General features: G+C 44.2%; 1 protein-coding gene across 1 annotated transcript in view; it reads left to right on the top strand.

Annotated features, from left to right (window-relative positions):
- cbln1 (cerebellin 1 precursor) overlaps nucleotides 1-12,227 on the top strand; it is a 35,595-nt gene extending 23,368 nt beyond the window's left edge. The window contains exon 3 of the mRNA XM_004069759.5: nucleotides 9,086-12,227. Within this exon, the coding sequence (XP_004069807.1) occupies nucleotides 9,086-9,283 (198 nt within the window). The 3' untranslated portion in view covers nucleotides 9,284-12,227. The remainder of the gene's footprint in view (nucleotides 1-9,085) is intronic.
- Nucleotides 12,228-18,836: the final 6,609 nt, after the last annotated feature.

The following is an 18,836-nucleotide window of genomic DNA, read 5'->3' as shown; positions in this document are numbered from 1 at the left end:
TATGTTTTTGAAAAGTTTATTTCTATGAGCAACCATTTATTTGCACATCAGTTAAAAACTTTATAGTTATTATTTTGCACTTCAGTTTCAATCAAAGCAATATTTTTTGCACTTTAAGATTAAATTATTTATTTTGCACGTTATTATATCGGGCATTATATGTATTGAAAAATGTACTTGTTACTTTCCTATTTAAGTTAAAGTCTAAGTATTTGTTCTGACCATTGAAATGCACTTTCTCTGTTCACAGATGTATGGCAGACTGAAAAGGCTTATAAAGTGTTTGTACAATCTGTTGCTCAATATATTTGCAGGTAAAACTAGTTCAGCAAATGTGTTGAATACATAAAAGCCATTCGCTGTTACTTTACTTACTAATATTTTTTTCTGAAGTACTTAAAAAAATATCTGTTGAGTATCGGTATGGGCTACAAGAGGCAGGAAAATATCGGGTATCGGTTGTAAACAGTCATTATTGTGAATCAGCAGTGTCAACCTCTTGGCAGTGCAGAGGCCCAATCAGACGGGTTCCTCTGTTAGGTGACAGTATGCTGTGCTTGAAATAAAATAAAGGCAGTTTAAACAACTAACCTTTATGTAAAGGGGACTCTGACTTTATACCGTCTGACATTTACTGGCATCAGGGTTTTAAAAAGGCTGCAGGTCTGGTTGAGCCATAGCCATATATCACTGGACAAAGCAGGTGTGACGTCACCTGTAGATAAGGCAAGGCAAGGCAAGTTTATTTGTATAGCACAATTCGTACACAAAGTAATTCAAGGTGCTTCACAAAACAGAAAAATGCATTAAAATCACAATACATCATAGAAATAATCAACATAAAATTTACTTTAAAAGAAAAGAAAAAAAAAAAAAAAAAGATTTAAAAAGAAAGGAAGGAAAGAAAAGTGCAGATAGGACCTTTCAGTCATATACACGGCTAAACAGAAATGTTTTAAGTCTAGATTTGAACATGAACACAGAAGAGGCCTGTCTTACGCCTTCAGGGAGGCTGTTCCAGATTTTAGCTGCAGAATATTGAAACGCTGATTCCCCTTGTTTAGTTCTGACTCTGGGAATCAACAGGAGGCCGGCCCCTGAGGTCCTCAGAGTACGAGATGGTTCATATGGCACTAACATGTCAGAGATGTACTTTGGTGCTCGGCCATGGAGAGACTTGTACACAAGCAGAGCTGCTTTGAAGTCTATTCTTTGATGTACAGGGAGCCAGTGCAAAGACCTGAGCACAGGACTAATGTGATCATACTTCCTGGTTTTGGTCAGGACTCGAGCAGCAGCATTCTGGATGTACTGAAGCTGTTTTACAGCTCGTTTGGAGAGGCCGGTGAGCAGGCCGTTACAGTAGTCTAACCTACTGGAGACAAATGCATGAATAAGTATCTCCAGGTCTCGCTTTGAGATTATGTTTTTGATTTTGGCAATGTTTTTCAGGTGGTAAAATGCCGCTGATGTTACTGATTTGATATGGCTGTTAAAGTTCAGGTCAGAGTCCATGATTACCCCTAGATTTCTGACTTGATTTGAGGGTTTAAGAGACAGAGAATGAAGGTAGCTGCTGACAATTTCTCTTTGTTTCTGTGGGCCAAAAACAATAACTTCGGTCTTGTCTGAGTTTAGCTGGAGAAAGTTGTTCTGCATCCACGCACTGATCTGTTGGAGGCAGTGGCTGAGTGAATCCACCGGCCCATATTCACCTGTTGTCAGTGACACATAGATCTGAGTATCATCTGCATAGTTGTGATAAGAAATGTTATTACTGCGTATTAACTGCCCTAGTGGCAGCATGTAGAGGTTGAACAGAAGGGGTCCCAGGATCGATCCCTGGGGCACACCACAATTCAAGCCCATGTAGTCTGAGACACAACTCCCAATTTCAACAAAATATTTCCTGTCTTCCAGATAAGACTTGAGCCAACTTAGGGCAGATCCAGAGATGCCAACCCAGTCTTGGAGTCTGTGCAAAAGGATCCCATGATCAACAGTATCAAAGGCAGCACTCAGGTCTAGCAGGATTAAGACAGAGACTTTTCCATCATCAGTGTTCAGGCGGATGTCATTGGTTACCTTGATAAGAGCAGTTTCTGTGCTATGATGGGGTCTAAAACCTGACTGGAAAACATCAAACGAATTGTTTAATAAGAGAAAGTCAGTGAGCTGTTGGTAGACAACTTTTTCAAGGACTTTTCCTAAAAATGGCAGATTAGAGATAGGTCTGTAATTATTCAGTACAGTGGGATCAAGACCGCTCTTTTTCAGGAGGGGTTTAATGACTGCAGTTTTTAAGGCCTCTGGAAATATTCCAGATTGAAAAGACATGTTAACTATTTGAGTAATTGATGGCAACACACTGTTCAAGACAGACTTTAGAAATCTAGTGGGTAACACATCAAGGCAGCATGTAGACGAGCTCAGACGGGTGATGGTCTCTTGGACAATTTGGTCAGTGACAGGTACAAAGTGAGTCAGTTTAGAGTGAGTAGGTGGCCGTTGGATAGTTATATGTGTTGTGGAGTTGATGGCTTTTTTAATGCCCTGAACCTTGTCATTGAAAAATACAGCAAACTCAGTACATTTGGGTGTACAAACCAGTTCTATTGGTAGCTGGGTTGGAGGGTTAGTTAATCTGTTAACTGTTGTGAACAGGATACGAGAGTTGCTGCTGCAACTTCCAATTATTTCAGAGAAGTACCTTTCCCTTGTTCTGCATAAGATCTGGTTGTAAGCGTACAACTCCGCCTTATATATTCCATAATGAACCTCGAGTTTTGAGTTGCACCACTTTCGCTCGGCTCTGCGGCACTGTTGTTTGTGTGCCCTGACTAGATCATCATTCCTCCAGGGAGCTTTCTGTCTATGTTTTCTCAATTTAACTTTCATAGGGGCAATGGCATCCAGAACATTCAAGATGCTAGAAGTAACAGAATTCAGCATTTCATCAACATTGGCACCAGAGACGTTTTCAGGGTTTATCATTTCTACAAACTGTGCCCTAGTGCTCTCATTTATTTGTCTCCCCTGGACAACTGCAGGGCCAGGCGGTGGTTTGGGAGCAACAGACAGGTCAAAGAATACACAGAAATGATCAGAGAGGGCGACATCAACCACACTGACATTGTAAATAATAACCCCCCTTGTGATGAGCAGGTCCAGAGTGTGCCCTCTGCTGTGGGTGGGGCAACTCACATGCTGAATTAGACCAAAGGTTTCAAGGACAGCATTGAGCTCTTTTGCATTTCTGTCATTGACATTATCAACATGAACATTAAAATCACCTGTAATGACTAGACCATCAAAGTCTGTGCACACAACTGAGAGCATTTCAGTGAAATCATCAATAAAACTTTGGCTGTGCTGAGGAGGTTTGTACATAACTATGCAGAGTAAGGGAGGAGTTTGTTTTAACTCAATCTTAAAGGACACATACTCAAATGATGAAAACACACCAAATGATAGTCTGCGGGTTGCAATATTATCTCTAAACAGTGCAGAAACGCCTCCACCCTTTTTATTTTCTCGTATTTCCGATTCATGTTTGTAGTTGGGGGGAGTTGATTCGACTAGAACTATGTTTCCTGTGTTTTTGTCAAGCCATGTTTCAGTTAATAACATAAAATCAAGATTAAAAGAAGAGATAAGATTATTGATTAAAAATGATTTGTTGCATAAAGATCTGACATTGAGTGCAGCAAGTTTGAGCTTAGTTTCCTTGTGTCATGGTGCAGGGTGGCTCGAGAGCCGGTTGGACCCAGACGCAGAGGTGGAGGCATGAGGATCAGAGTTGTGGCGTGGAACAAGACACGAGGAACATGGCATGACAAGGACAACCAGGACAGGAATAACTAATGGACCAACACAGGAGGAAGGCAGAGACAAGACTTAAATACAGACAGGGCAGACAAGACACAGGTGAACACGATCAGGGCAGATGGGGACCAAAGGAAGTAAAACTGAAGAAACCAGACAAGACAGGAGACTTTCAAAATAAAACAGGAAACAGAAACAAGACAGAACAAGGACCAAAAACAAGACAACAAGTTCAAATCATGACAGTACCCCCCCCTCAAGGAACCGCTCCGAGGTTCCACAAGTCACATGAGGGGGGGGCCCCGGAGGATAAACCTCGACGGGCACAAGAGTCCAGAGGACGGCCGGGGGTCCGCGCCGTCCGGCGAGGCAGGTCCGGAGGACGGCCGGGGGGCCGAGCCGTCCGGCGAGGCAGGTCCGGAGGACGGCCGGGGGTCCGCGCCGTCCGGCGAGGCAGGTCCGGAGGACGGCCGGGGGGCCGAGCGGTCCGGCGAGGCAGGTCCGGAGGACGGCCGGGGGGCCGAGCGGTCCGGCGAGGCAGGTCCGGAGGACGGCCGGGGGGCCGAGCGGTCCGGCGAGGCAGGTCCGGCGTGGAGTCGTCAGGCGTGGAGTCGTCAGGCGTGGAGTCGTCAGGCGTGGAGTCGTCAGGCGTGGAGTCGTCAGGCGTGGAGTCGTCAGGCGTGGAGTCGTCAGGCATGTCGGGCCAGCAGTCAGGCTCTGGCGGGTCGGGCCAGCAGTCAGGCTCTGGCGGGTCGGGCCAGCAGTCAGGCTCTGGCGGGTCGGGCCAGCAGTCAGGCTCTGGCGGGTCGGGCCAGCAGTCAGGCTCTGGCGGGTCGGGCCAGCAGTCAGGCTCTGGCGGGTCGGGCCAGCAGTCAGGCTCTGGCGGGTCAGGCGTGGAGCCGAGCTCAGGCGGGTCAGGCGTGGAGCCGAGCTCAGGCGGGTCAGGCGTGGAGCCGAGCTCAGGCGGGTCAGGCGTGGAGCCGAGCTCAGGCGGGTCAGGCGTGGAGCCGGAAGTGGGGACCGGTCGGGGTTCCGGCGGAACCCCCCTGGAAGCCGGGACGGGTCGGGGCGCAGGCGGCACCCCCCTGGAAGCCGGGACGGGTCGGGGTGCAGGCGGCAACCCCCTGGAAGCCGGGACGGGTCGGGGTGCAGGCGGCAACCCCCTGGAAGCCGGGACGGGTCGGGGTGCAGGCGGCAACCCCCTGGGAGCCGGGACGGGTCGGGGTGCAGGCGGCAACCCCCTGGGAGCCGGGACGGGTCGGGGTGCAGGCGGCAACCCCCTGGGAGCCGGGACGGGTCGGGGTGCGTCCATAACCACCACTGGAGCGGGTTGTGGTGCGTCCGGGACCACCTCCGGAACATGAAGGGGCTGGAGGGCATCCGGGACCACCACTGGAAGGGGTTGTGGTGCGTGCCGGACCACCTCCGGAACAGGAAGGGGAGGTTGAAGGGGACGGCGGGGACGACGGCGACGACGACCCCCCCTCATGGCGAGACGGCTCCCTGTGAAGTCCAGGTGGCTCCCACTCCAGGCATACGAGGCAAACTGGGCCTGGTCAAAAACCCAGTAAGACCTCGTACGCTCGGCTTCCTGGCAGTAGGCCTCTAGTAGCTTCATGTCCCGCTCTGCTGGGTCCAGAAAGTATGGTTGGTCCATTCTGTCATGGTGCAGGGTGGCTCGAGAGCCGGTTGGACCCAGACGCAGAGGTGGAGGCATGAGGATCAGAGTTGTGGCGTGGAACAAGACACGAGGAACATGGCATGACAAGGACAACCAGGACAGGAATAACTAATGGACCAACACAGGAGGAAGGCAGAGACAAGACTTAAATACAGACAGGGCAGACAAGACACAGGTGAACACGATCAGGGCAGATGGGGACCAAAGGAAGTAAAACTGAAGAAACCAGACAAGACAGGAGACTTTCAAAATAAAACAGGAAACAGAAACAAGACAGAACAAGGACCAAAAACAAGACAACAAGTTCAAATCATGACACCTTGGGACTGGTCAAAATCTTCTTGCAAGGGATGTGAACTAGATTTCTTTGATTGGACAATCTAACTGCCCTTTTTTGCATTCTACGTGGTGCAACTACAGGTATAGCACCAGAAGGAAGCTGTTCATCACAGGGCCCCAGTTTGACATAACCTTTCCTAGGACACTGGGGGCCCGTTTCATCCTAGCTCCGGGGAATAGCACCTCTAGAGGCGCGCAGGAGAGGTCGAGTTGAGGGTAGTTTGGGTGATGGACCGGGAGGAGCGGGAGCTGGACGGGATTTGGGTGAACGACGGAGGGGGCGTGTTGGAGGGGGTTTGGATGAAGGCCGTGTTGGAGGGACTTTGGGTGAAGGATAAGGAGGGGGCGCTGGAGGGGTAGGAGAGCTCCTGTGTGGTGTGAGGCTCACAGGTGTTAGGGGAGCCATCTTAATTCCTGACTTAATGAGGCTATCAAAATGGCTAGGTAGGGCCATGGGTGAAAGTGGGGGGGACGAAAAGGAAAGTGATTCTTCACTGGGAGTAGATGTAGCAGGGGGCGCCCACAGCTGGTCAGATGGTGGAATTTCTGGGGCCAAATCTGGTGGTTGTTGTTGTGGTTCTGCAGCTGGGTCCTTAGCTGGCGGTAGTTGTTGTGGTGCTGGTGCAGGTGAGTCCTTAGATGGAGATGGTTGCTGTAATGCTGGTGGAGCTGAGTCTTTAGATGGAGGTGGTTTTGGTGCTGGTGCTGCCGGATCAAAGTCTTTGACCGTAGGTGGTGGAGGTAGTTGTTGTTGCCGTTGTGCTGTGGTTCCTGGGACACTGGCTCGGTCCTTCCTTACTGCCTTTTCAGGGCCTTGGCCTCTATGCCCCAGAGCGTGGAGGAGGTTCTTCACTAACTCTCTTGCTCCACCTCTGTTCAGGTGTGGGCCTCTTCCCATGAATAGGTCCTTTCGCTTCCAGAATGTATTGAAGTTCTCAATGTAATGCAATCCTCTGGAAGCACACTCTCTGGAGAGCCAATTGTTCAGCTGAAACAGACGGCTGAACTTGAGTGACACCCCATCGATGTTAGGAAGAGGTCCACTGATGAATGCTTCAACCTCTACTTTGTCAATCTCTTCAAATAACTTCATGAAGTCCTTTTTCAGACGTTCGAACTGTTCTTTTCTGATATCGACAGCACCTACATGGATGATTATTCGTTTGACTCCTTGGTACAAGACTTTAGATAAGAGTCCTGTAATCACTGGAACAGTAGAACTTGGGCAACATAAAGTTTGCATTCTTCTGTGGCTGACTCCACTGATAGCGCCATCTCCAAGCAGCAGCGTATCTCTGACCTTGACGTTTGGCACAGATTTTCTTTCTGCCTGTGCTTTGTTTCCAACATTATGACTCCTTCTCTGTGGTCCAATTTCACTGTGTTCTTCAATATCACATTGTGTTAGGGGTAAAAATCTGTTTGTGAGCTTTATTTCGGATGTTCTGTCATCTTTACGCTTTGGCTTAACACAGAGTTCCTCCGCACAAAGTTTCGGAAAGGACACAACATCACTCAGGTCTATGTCACTGTTCTTCTCGTTTGTGGTAAGAGCAGGCTTCTTACCACCCGATGTTACTGGAAGGGTCTTGTGAAGTCCATTTTCAGTTTCCAAAGTAAATATCCTTGTTTGTAGCTCTTTTATTTCTTGTTGGTAGATCCGACAGCGTTCACAGTGGGAGTTTGTTTTTCTTTCTCTTCCGGACATGTCGCTGGCTTGTCAAAAATATTGATTTATATAGGTGGAAGTCACAAAAAAGGATGACCAGTCTGATATTCCAGGATGTGTGGAAGAAGTAAAATGATTAGAAATGATTAATTAAATGATTAAAAAGCAAATAAAGCAGGAAGCAGCAGGAGCAGGGAAAAAAGCGTCTGCACTCTTTTGCAGGGGGAGGAGATAATGCTAGAGCTGTGACGGTGTGGGACTTTTGATCACTGCAGTGATGAAGCAGCAGGAGTTGTGGTGTCGCGGTTAACCACCCCCCCTGCTGCCGCCAAACACAAAATCCCCAGCGGCCGCGTCGCAAATGAATACAATTAATGTTTACAACGCAATATTATTTAACAACTAATTATCTAACTAACGAACTAACTATATAGGTGTTGTAGAATGACTATGTGTATGTGTGTCAGTGCGTTGCATGTGTAAGAGGAATGAGCGCGAGCAGCACAAGAGTGAGTGAGAGCGTGCACAAGTGTTGGGGGTGCGTTCATGTTTGGTGTTAGGAGTGAATGAGAACAGTAATAAAAGGTTTCCCCCAGAAGAACGGTGGTTGATACTTTATTAAACCGCTCTGGAGTAGAGCTGTGACGGTGTGGGATTTTTGATCACCGCGGTGATGAAGCAGCAAGAGTCGCGGTGACTCTATCGCCCCCCTCCCGAACACAACATCCTCCGGCGGGCGGCCGTGTCGCATTCTCAAGACCGCACGCAGCTTGTACTGGAAATGCATACAATGGATATGAATAATTAGAACACAGTAAATTTGTCGTATTTCTTCGCGAGACGGAAACTTCTCTGTGACAAATATACGGCATTTTGCCTCGTCCAAATTCACCGGCTGTGAATCTGTGAATGTTCCTGGGGGTGAATTTACACACCAACTTCTTCAGGGTAAGAGTTTAGAATCAGAATCCTTTAATTGTCATTGTACAAGGTGATACAATGAAAGTGTAGCAGCCTTGGAGTGGTGAAGATAAAATAAAATAAAATAAAAATACTGTAACTCACATCTCTATTATTAAAATGTACAATATGTACAGAACAATTAAATACGTATGAACGATGTTTCAGGATGGAGACTCTGTCTTTTTAGGGTTTCTTCTGCCTTTACATAAAACATGATGGGTTTGCCGTTCGGACCAACGGTTCTTTTATTTTATGACATCTTTCTGTGACTCAGAAGTGGTGTTTGAAACTTGAACGGCAGAGGAAGCTCAGGCCCTCGTCGGTTTTCATTCCGCTCACATGAGGGTTTGATCCCGTAGAAAAAGGGCTTCCTCCATATGTTGCTCCGAACTCTGTTTTCATTTGGGTGAAGGGGAAGAAGGGAATCAAACCACTGGAGTGTTTGTGTTGCTGCTCAAAGGAAGAGCAATGAAAACTATTTGGGGACTCGGCGCTGACTGCAGCTTCTGTTTTTCCCAGCTGAAATGCTCTGTCCAATCAGGCGCAAACTTGTTGTTCAAATCCTCCACAGAAGCAGGAAATAAACCTTTCTTCTCCTCTTTGTCCAGGTGAGTCTGATGCACAACGGCTGGCCGGTGATTTCTGCATTTGCGGGCGACCAGGACGTGACGCGTGAGGCCGCCAGCAACGGCGTCCTGATCCAGATGGAGAAGGGTGACCGGGCCTACCTCAAACTGGAGAGAGGAAACCTAATGGGAGGATGGAAATACTCCACCTTCTCCGGCTTCCTGGTGTTCCCAATGTAGAGGAGAACAGGAGGAAGATGGAAAGTTCAACGAAGACGAGGGAAAAGAAACAAGGACATGGATGAGATGGAGGAGGAAGAAAAAGGACAACAAACTTCTGCAGACGGCGAAGGAGCTGAAAAGATGAGATGTTTTTCGGGGTAAACAGAGCGATTGCAGCCACCTTCTTCACCTCCTTCACGCTCATCCTTCCTTTTCCTCCCTCTGTTTTCCCTCTGGCTTGACTGCAGCTTTTGGACAGCCGAAACTTTTTTTATTCTCTGCTGATTTGTTTGTCCCAGAGTTTCCCAAAAGTCCAACCATCCGTCCCTCCACTGCACTCGTTCATCCACTCATTCAGCCATCAGCTTCGAAGAATGTTTTACCATGAACTTTATCTTGTTCTCTGTGCCCATTTTGTTGTCTTTTTTTCCTTCTACTTGTTTTAAATCCTTTTTATTTTTGCCCAAATTACCTTTATTAATCAGAAAATATGAAACTCTGATCTCAAAACTTGCTGCTGTAAACTTCAGGTTCATCCGTTTTTTGCGTTTTCAAGAAATTAAAGTAAAAAAAGAAACTGTGGCCTAAATGAATCAAATTGAAAGCAGGCGTAAACAGAAGGATTCTTGCATAAATGAGTTTGCATTTTAGGATCCAGCACAGCTAAGAATATGGTAAAAAAAACCAAAATCTAACGCTTTTGTTAAAAAAAAGACACTTTAAAATAGGAGGGTTTGTTTTAGAACATTGTAAAAACAATGTTTTTTGCTTAAATATGACTTAAGAAGAATTATTAATTGACTGATTTAGCAATTAGATGTCCAAACAACCTTCAGTTCAGTTTTTTCCCCCTTTCTAGTTGCTAACTTTATCTCCAGCCTATGAACAGATGGATCCAGGTTTAACACCTACATCCAAGAAGCCAATTGCATCAAAGATGACAAAGAATCCGCCTTAGTGATGGACTCCAAAGAAAGTGTTGATTTGAGAAAAGCTCCGCCTTCACACACCTGGACACACAAGGATGACTTCAAGGTTACACAATCTTTAATTCTACATAAAAGAAGTAGGTCAGCCAATTCACTCTCTGTTTTCTTTTATTAAAATCGATTTTAAAACCCTTGAAAAAGATAACTATTAGCATATCAGTAGAATGCTAAAGGCTAAATTGGGTAATCACATTGGTAATCACCTGAGAGGTTGCTGAAACATTGTACCGGACAGTCAGACAATGTCAAGTACAATCTCAGTACTGCAATGTTAGATAGCTTAGAGGAAGCTAAATGAAGATACATTTGATGATAAAGGCTAACCTAAAGAAATCAGACACAAACATTAAAAAAATATAAATGTCTGAACTATTGCAAAAATTTAGAAATATTAAAAACAAAAGGTAAATGAAATACAAGACTAGTAGAAGGTGTAAGAAAAACATTTGGTAAATCAGACAGGTGCAAAATATCAATAAGGCTGCTGCTGAAGCAGATACGAGAAAACGTAGCTAAAGCGAATGTAACACAGGCTACTGAGAGCTCAACGGTGTTAAACGATGCTCAGAGAAGAAAAAAGGGTCAATAAAGACAGTTGCTAACAACAGCAGGGACATTTTTCAGCATTTTTAAATATGGGGGACTCAAAACGAGCAACGTGCAAATTAAAGACATTTGATCCCAAATGCAAACCTGAAGGAAACACAAATCAACAGAAAAAGATGACAGTTAAACACTAAAAAATAAAACCTGATCAGAATAGTAAATGTATCTGAAAATAGTCTAAAACAGCAGAAGAAAGAAATGCTTAATTACCATGTTAAATGCTAATGCTTTATCAAATTGTGCAGAAAACGAAACCTTAAAAATGTTGGTGTTGTTAAAGCTGGAACAGATAATATTTACAGACAAAATGGCAAAAAAGAAGTTGAAAGTTGGAAGTAGAGCAAAATAAGGCCATTGTTGAAAAAAAAAAAAAAGGTAAACGGTTAAAATACACCTTTCTACTTCATTTTTAAAATAAACTTCAGCTATTGAGAGCAAAAAGACTCAATAGAAAGAAAAACTTTGGATTTCCAAATACAAATACTCATGTTTGGACTGTAAACAGAAGCAGGAGCTTCAGACCAGATTTGAATTTCTTTATTCATGATTTCTGTTTCTTTGTTCTGTTCAATGCAAAGCATTTTTTCCGATGCTCATAAAACAGGAAGTGCTTTTGCTCTTTTGCTTTTGTCATCCTTCATCTTCCTGTGCACCCCCCCTCCCCTTTTATGGTTCATCACATCTTTTTCTCGTCCCTCTTTTCCACCGCTCCTCCCTCCACGTCTGTATTTACCTGCTGCTGTACTCGTCTGACTCCGACCTGCGAATCCTTACGCGCTTTTTTTCATGATGGACTGTGGACACTGAACCCTTCAACCACAAACCTTACACACAAACACACACACATCTATGTACAAATACATGTATTTCTATATAAATGTCTGTGTGTGTTTGTTGGAAGACACGCACCGTGGATATATAAACATATGAAAATCTAAGCCACTGTTTCTATTCTATGATGATAATAATGGTAATACTAGTACTGAACCTGATTGATGATTATAATATCTGTATTTCCGTACTTGAGTGTTCTATAAAAGAAAAAAGACTAAATGAAACCTAATAGTGATTGTGTGGAAATCTGAGGCTGACATTCTGCTCTTCTGATTAAAAACTTGCTTCTTCTTTTTGTTTTGGGTCAAATCAAAGTGTGGCTAAAAAGCTAAGACTTTACATATATATAAAAGTGATATTATTATTATTATTATTGATATTATTTCACTGTACAGTTATGAAAATATTTAGACGACTAAACTATTCTTTGATTTATCATTCAAATCCATTTATCTACTGTTTTTTTATTTATTTATTTGCTCTGAAGAAATCAATAAAATTAAACGGTACTTTTATTTTTCTTAAACCTAAAACAAGTCCAGACTGGAAATTCTTTGTTCGGTAAGAACAAACACGTGTTTCTATGTGTGATGCTGTGTGTTTGTTTTGTTTCCATAAATCCAGTCAATTTGCTTCTTTTCTTCTCCCTGCCTTTGTCCTCCTTTCCGTCTTCGCTCTAAACCCCTCTCCTCCTTCTTCTGGGTTTATTTTTGGTTCTGGTTTCGCTCAGACGTTTCCTCCCTCTCATCTGCCTGGATCTCCTCCACTCGGTTGGTTTTTAAGGTTTTGTGGATCATTTCTCTTCAGAGTTTAATGAGCTCCAGGGGGAAAATTATCACTAAAATAACAAGCAAACACAAACATTATCTCCTCCGTCCTCCTGCTTCTTCCCGTCTTCCCTGGCCTTTTTTTTCTTCTGATTCTTTTTATTTTTTTGTTCTGTTGTTCCCCTCCAGCCTCTTGTGTTCAGGTTTACTCCCCATTTCCATCACACTCTTCTTTTTTGTATGTTTTAGCTCAAGCTTGGAATTTTCTTTCATTTTTTTTACATTTATTCTAGCAAAGGTTGTTTTTAATAAATCCATAAGAGGGTTTTTGTTGCACAGTTGTAGTAAAAGGTCTTCCTGTCTAATCTCACGCCTTTTCAGTTTGGAAAGATTTGTAATTTCCAGGGAAGAATTAGGTTCACCGTCTCTCCTAGTGTTCATATTATACACAACATTGATAATTTAAAGGTTTGTCATTAGAATACAAACTATTTTCTGCTGCTATCTTTACCATCATCAAGAAGGAAGTGTTTCCGTGAAAAAGAATGGACGAAAAGAACAATAGTTTTTCTTTAAAAACAACTGTAAAAGCTGATGGCGAAAATAAAAACACTTGAGTCAGAGGAGATTATAGTAAAAGGTCTTAAAGCACAGGAGAAAGGGGAACTGTTTAACCAGAAACGTCTCTTACCAACTGTCAAACACGGCAGTGGAGCAGTGATGATGTGGGCTTCAGTTTTTAGGTTGCAGGACCTTGAGTCCTTGTGAACACCGGAAAGGCCAGGAACCTATCTGAAGTCCAGAAAGATGTAGTGATCGGAAAAAGCGGAGTGAAAGATTGTTCTAAGAACAGTGATAAATAAACAATGGAGCAGGTAAAGAAGAAAAATAAAAATGCAGGTGCTGTAATGATTCAAAGATAAAAAAAACAAGAATATCACTGAATAAAGTAAAGTAGGCAGAACTTTCCAATGAGCTTTAGTTCAGCCTACATTAACATTTATTCCACCATACAAATGATAAATGACAGCAGTTCTGAAACCAGGAAGACCCTTTGTTCATCCACACTGTAATTAGACAATCAAGGTTCACCTGCAGGGAAAGGGAGACCCTTCTTTTGGAAGGGTACATTAACACGGATCAGTCTGGTCTTTCTTTGATTCTCACCAGTTTACTGACCTGGATTATGAAGATGCCAATTTGAACCAGATTAAGAGGTTATTCTAAGTTGAAAGCATTCTAAGACCCTCCTCAATGTTTGGCGGAAGTGACTACATATTAAAGCCAAAGAGACGACATTATCCACGCAAAATTCAAAGATAGTGAGCTGCAGAGCCTTTTTTTCTTTCAGAGTCGAGGCTTGATTTTAGCCTCCACGGTTTGATCATGTTGTGTTTGACATAATTTCTGGTTAAGGTTACAGCAGGTGGCAGGAAAGCTGGAGTCCCCACAGCGATAGAGAAACAAACGTGTGGGTGTGTTTTGATTTCCCTCTCTGCAGTGGAGCTGTCCAGAGGCCTTGTCCTCCAGCCGTAATTCAATTGTGTTTGAGCGAAGGAGACATAATTGTCTGCAGCAAGTCATCGCCAGCCAAACAAAGTGTGTGTGTGTGTGTTTGAAGTCTCCTCCCTTCCCTCTCCAGTCTCACCTCCCTGCTGCAGCCTCCTCAATGTCAGGAGAGAGCTGACAGTTGGACCTGATGCAGCATTATATTTTCAGCTCTATGGAAATGTGGACGCTGTTATTTACAGCTGCCCTGAGCGCACACTCACACATCCTCACTGCCAAACTCCCTTCTGCCCTCTTGCCCTCTAACTGCAGCCAGATGGAGACGGATGGACAGAGAAAAGGAAGACGGGTAGTGTCTGACTGACATCCAGACAAGGAAAAGACCCGATCAGCAGTTTCTTTCTGCTGTTTTCCCCTGTGACCTTTGAACTTGATGTAAACTCAGCCTCTTCTCTGGTCATGAACGGCCACAAAACTGCAGGGTCTCCACCCCTATAGTGGACTGCAGTAATGACGAGCTTTACATCAGAGGAATATGCTCCACTTCTGTGCTGTCACTCACCACACATTTCTGTAAACATGTTCACTTGCGCAAACTATGATCTTTCGTGCAGATTCTTTCAAAAGTACACTCACCAGCCACTTTACAAGATACACCGTGGACCCATTTTTACCTTCAGAACTGCCTTAATCGGTGGTGGCATAGATTCAATAAGGTACTGGAAACCTACCTCAGAGGGTTTGGTCCATATTGACATGATAGTATCACGCAGTTAATGCAGATTTGTCAACTGCACATCTTTGATGCCAATCTCCCGTTCCATCGCAAAGGTGACATATTGGCTTAAGATCTGGTGACTGTTGTTATGCTTTTTCTCTCCTTAAGTTTATGTTTGTGATATTTTGTTATTTCCATTTTTGCAATAAACCTGCCACCACAGAAAATTGTTGCCATATCCAACACTGTGTCCAGTAAACTGCATGTCAGCTGGTGTTAACAAATTCTTAAGATGCTGGACTTCCCAGTTCAAATTCGGACAACTTTGTTTATCCCAGAGGGGCAAACAGTTACCAGACACACGCCCTCAAAGCCAAAAGCACCAACTCCCAGTTTAAGGGTATGTTAACTCTGCAATTGATCATCTACAAAGAGGGTCAGTTGTAAAAAGGAAGGTAAAACAGGAGGCCCACCAGCACTTCCTGTCAGCAGAATCAGAGCCTTATCTTTATGCCAAGCTGCTCTGATGCTGTAGTTAATGCTAAAAAGCCCCAGCCAAGTACTTGTTCATACTTCTCAGTTGAAATTTCTGTATGGAGTTTGCATGTTCTCCCCAGTGCATGCGTGGGTTTTCTGTGGGGACTCCGGCTTCCTCCCACCGTCCAAAAACATGCTTCATAGATGAATTGGTTACTCTAAACTGTCTCTAGGTGTGAATGTGAGTCATGGGTGTGTGATTGTGGCCATGTGACAGACTGGCGACCTGTCCACGGTGTCCTCTGCCTAACTCTCGCCTGGATCTTGACTACCCCTGTCTCCTTGGATGATCTTATACCCGTTATCAACTCCTGCCTGCCTGACCCTGATTTGGCTTTGTGGACTTTTAGCTGAGCTAATAAACCAGCTCCATTTTGATCCAGACGTCTGCCTGTTATTGTTTCAAGCTTTTTTCTTTCAGAGCTTTAATCCAATATATAAAAGACTTGATGTCTTCTTTTTGTAGTCGGGCTTAAACCACAATTATAATTTCTTCTCCATGATCAATGTTCAAATAGTTGGCATTTCTGTGAATTAAGGGGATGTCTTCCATTTGTCACTACCAAATAAGAGTCCCTGATTGGTCAAAGTTGAACCTGGTTTAACTCAACGGGCGTTCAATGGCTGCGTGTTTTGTATGTAGAGCCTAATAGATGTCGCGGAAACTTGCATAGTGATGCATGAAAATGAGTTTTATAACTCTCCGAAACCTGCATCTACACTCGTTTGATCGCTTGAGGGTGCGTTGTCGAGGGTGGTGTGAACGTAGCTTAACAATGAAAGAAAACATGAAACATCAGTGTTTCATGAACTATAATATTTTGGTCTCACTTTTTAAACTAAATTAATCAACTTTTGGAGAATAAATACGATTCTTGGATTCTCCTATTTTCAGACACTTTTACTAAAAGTTCTGAACCAGATACTTCTTATGACACTTTTGTGACGGTATGTTCATGTATATTAAATTAATTTATTTTAGTGGACAAGGTAAAGGTTGTGGACAAAATCCCCTTTGGAACAGAAGTTTAAGAAAAGACAAAAGAACACAACCTGAAGAAAAACACTGATTCTAGATTCCATTTAAATGGAAACAACAGATCTGCTATGGCCAGACTGTTTATGATACATTATAGCAGCTCAAGACTGAAAAAATGCAGTAGTTGTTTAACATACAAAGTTAATTTCTAGCATCTTATCAGAGGAGGCAATTATCTGCTGGTTTAACCCCTTGTGCTATCTTTACTTTGGTTCCCCATCCTTCCTGATTGTGTTCACCTGTGTCTTGGTTGTCTGTATGTATTTAAGTCTTGTCATTCCCTTCCTCCTGGGCTGGTCCATAGTATGTTAGTCAGTATGTTAGTCTGCTCTCCCCGTTTCGAGTGTTTAGTGTTTCGAGTTTCTAGCCTGCCGTCTGCAGTGGTTTTGGTTTTGTGTCCTTAGTTTTGTTTATTAAAGCTCCCGTTCCCCTGCAACCTCCTGCCTCCTCTCTCGCTCTCTGCGCCTGGGTGCTTCCTCCCTTCTCCCCCCGTAACAACCCCTCCCCCTCCCCTTTCCTCTGACACACGCGGCTCCGTCTCTATGGCGGGAGGCACAGCTGCGGCTCAGAGTTGATTGTCAGATAGAAAAAGACTCCCAATCACCTGTTAGTGTGATTCAGCCAGCCACCGGCGAGTTGCGCCCCCCTCTCGAGTTTTTTGACTTATGTTCCAAAGACTACCGCAAAGAGGTGTGGCCGCAAGCGTCTTACAGCAGAGGGCGGTGGTTACGTGCGCGTCGGGTCTGCTGTGTCGGAGCAAGTAATTGTGGGAAATAATCCCCATTGCCTGCTTTTGTCGAAATTTGGTTGAGCATGGGTGTTTGTTCTGCCTAATTCTTTTTCATGTGCCTGTTTTACGTTGTTTCACTCTAAGTTATTTAATCTTTTTTTTATTTTTATTTTTTGCACCATAAAGGCCCGTACACACCGGGACGAATATTCGCCAGGCGTTATTCGCCAGCTTTTTTCGCCACGTCTTTTGTGTTCACACCCAGGCGATTTTCGCTGACGATGAGCCAAGCGAACATGCAATTTCCTTCCCTGACATTAGATGGCGCTTAATGTAAACAGAAATACTCCTGTACACAAGGTGGCGCTGCGCAACTTTACGATTCTTAAAGTCGCTTTTCACTCAGAAAAAGAGAGCAAGTATTTACGCGCTTGTCAGAATCATACAAAGAAAACATGAATATTTCAAGCATCAGTAGCTCCAACTGGTACTTGGTAAGGGGATATTTAAGAATGTCCGTCATTATTTCTTCGCGGCAGTGTAGACGCTACTTGGCGTCTAACTTCTTCGCTGGTATGTGTGCTCAGCAAGGCAGTTTTGTGTTTGAGCGCCCCCGAGTTGTGTTTTACTGTAACTTCAGAAGCTCCAGACACGTGTCCAAAGCGCCATTCTCATTGGTCGAATAGATTTCGACGCGACGCGTCGAGAAAAAAAAACGAACCCGAGGCGTTTTTTTTTTTTGACGCTTTGGCGCTTGGCGTTTTTTCGCCTCGGTGTGCACACTCACATTGTTGCCCTTTGTTTAGTCACGAGGCGTTAAACGTCGGCGAAAATCGCCGGCGAAATTCGTCCCGGTGTGAACAGGCCTTAAGTGTGAAGAGGAAACAGGATCAAGACATTATTAAGTGTCTGATGTGTCAAAAATTAAAGTATTAAGTGTCAGCAGCTGAAGCAATTTCAAATTAAAAGCGCAAAGTTGCCTCTTTGAATATAGCAGGACATTGTAACCAAATGTCGCCCCCTATGAAGTGCCGCCCTGGGCGACCGCCCACATCGCCCATATCAAAAACCGCCACTGAGGGGAAGGTAGCAGGCTACTCAAGTGAATCCATAAGCAGATGAGGCCATTGGAGAGGTTGGATGAAGGTAATACCTTAGCCTGAGATGGAGTATCATTGGGTGTCACAGGCTCAGTCTGCCTTTGTTGATCTTACGTTATGAGCTGAGGTGAGGTGACGGGGGACGGCAGAACACAGAGTTACTGATAGACTTAATACAAAGCAAAGAACAGCAGAAAATGAACACATCGGCAGATTTACAGCTGTGAGGTTCATAGACTGACTGTTGTTCACATTCAGAGAAACATCTTCAAATCAATGATTCTGAAGTATGAGGTGATCCAAGTTTTTAATCCATTCTGATAAATGAAGGTGATCGATTCTTAAAAACAGTTTTTTTTACGTTTCAGATCTTATCAGTAAGCTTTGAAACCACTGTTTTGACTTGTTCCACCCACAATGTGAGCACGACAGCCTAAAATGGTAAATTGAAGTTTTGAGGACTGCAAACCCTGAACATGGTGAGTCCTGGGGTCTCGCCTTGTTTTTCATTAGTAATCCTGGAAAAAAAAAATTAGATGAACTTCAAGGCTCCAATTTGATTTTTTACTAAGAATTACTCACAGTAGTGTAGCCACTGGGGGCAATTAAACCTGTAAAGAGAAAAGAGGAAACTTCTATCCTTTACTTGCAGCTGCAGATATCTCTGTATTAGCCCCTTCCATAGAGCTGATGTCTGTGGGAGGGGCAGAGTCACCAGCCACGGCAGGAGCTGCATGCTGGA

This window comes from Oryzias latipes, chromosome 6 (assembly GCF_053564925.1).
Source record: "Oryzias latipes strain Hd-rR chromosome 6, Olatipes_Hd-rR_3.1".
NCBI classification, from domain to species: Eukaryota; Metazoa; Chordata; class Actinopteri; order Beloniformes; family Adrianichthyidae; genus Oryzias; species Oryzias latipes.
Note: the sequence above shows the minus strand (reverse complement) of the source record. Positions and strands in the feature narration are given on the sequence as shown.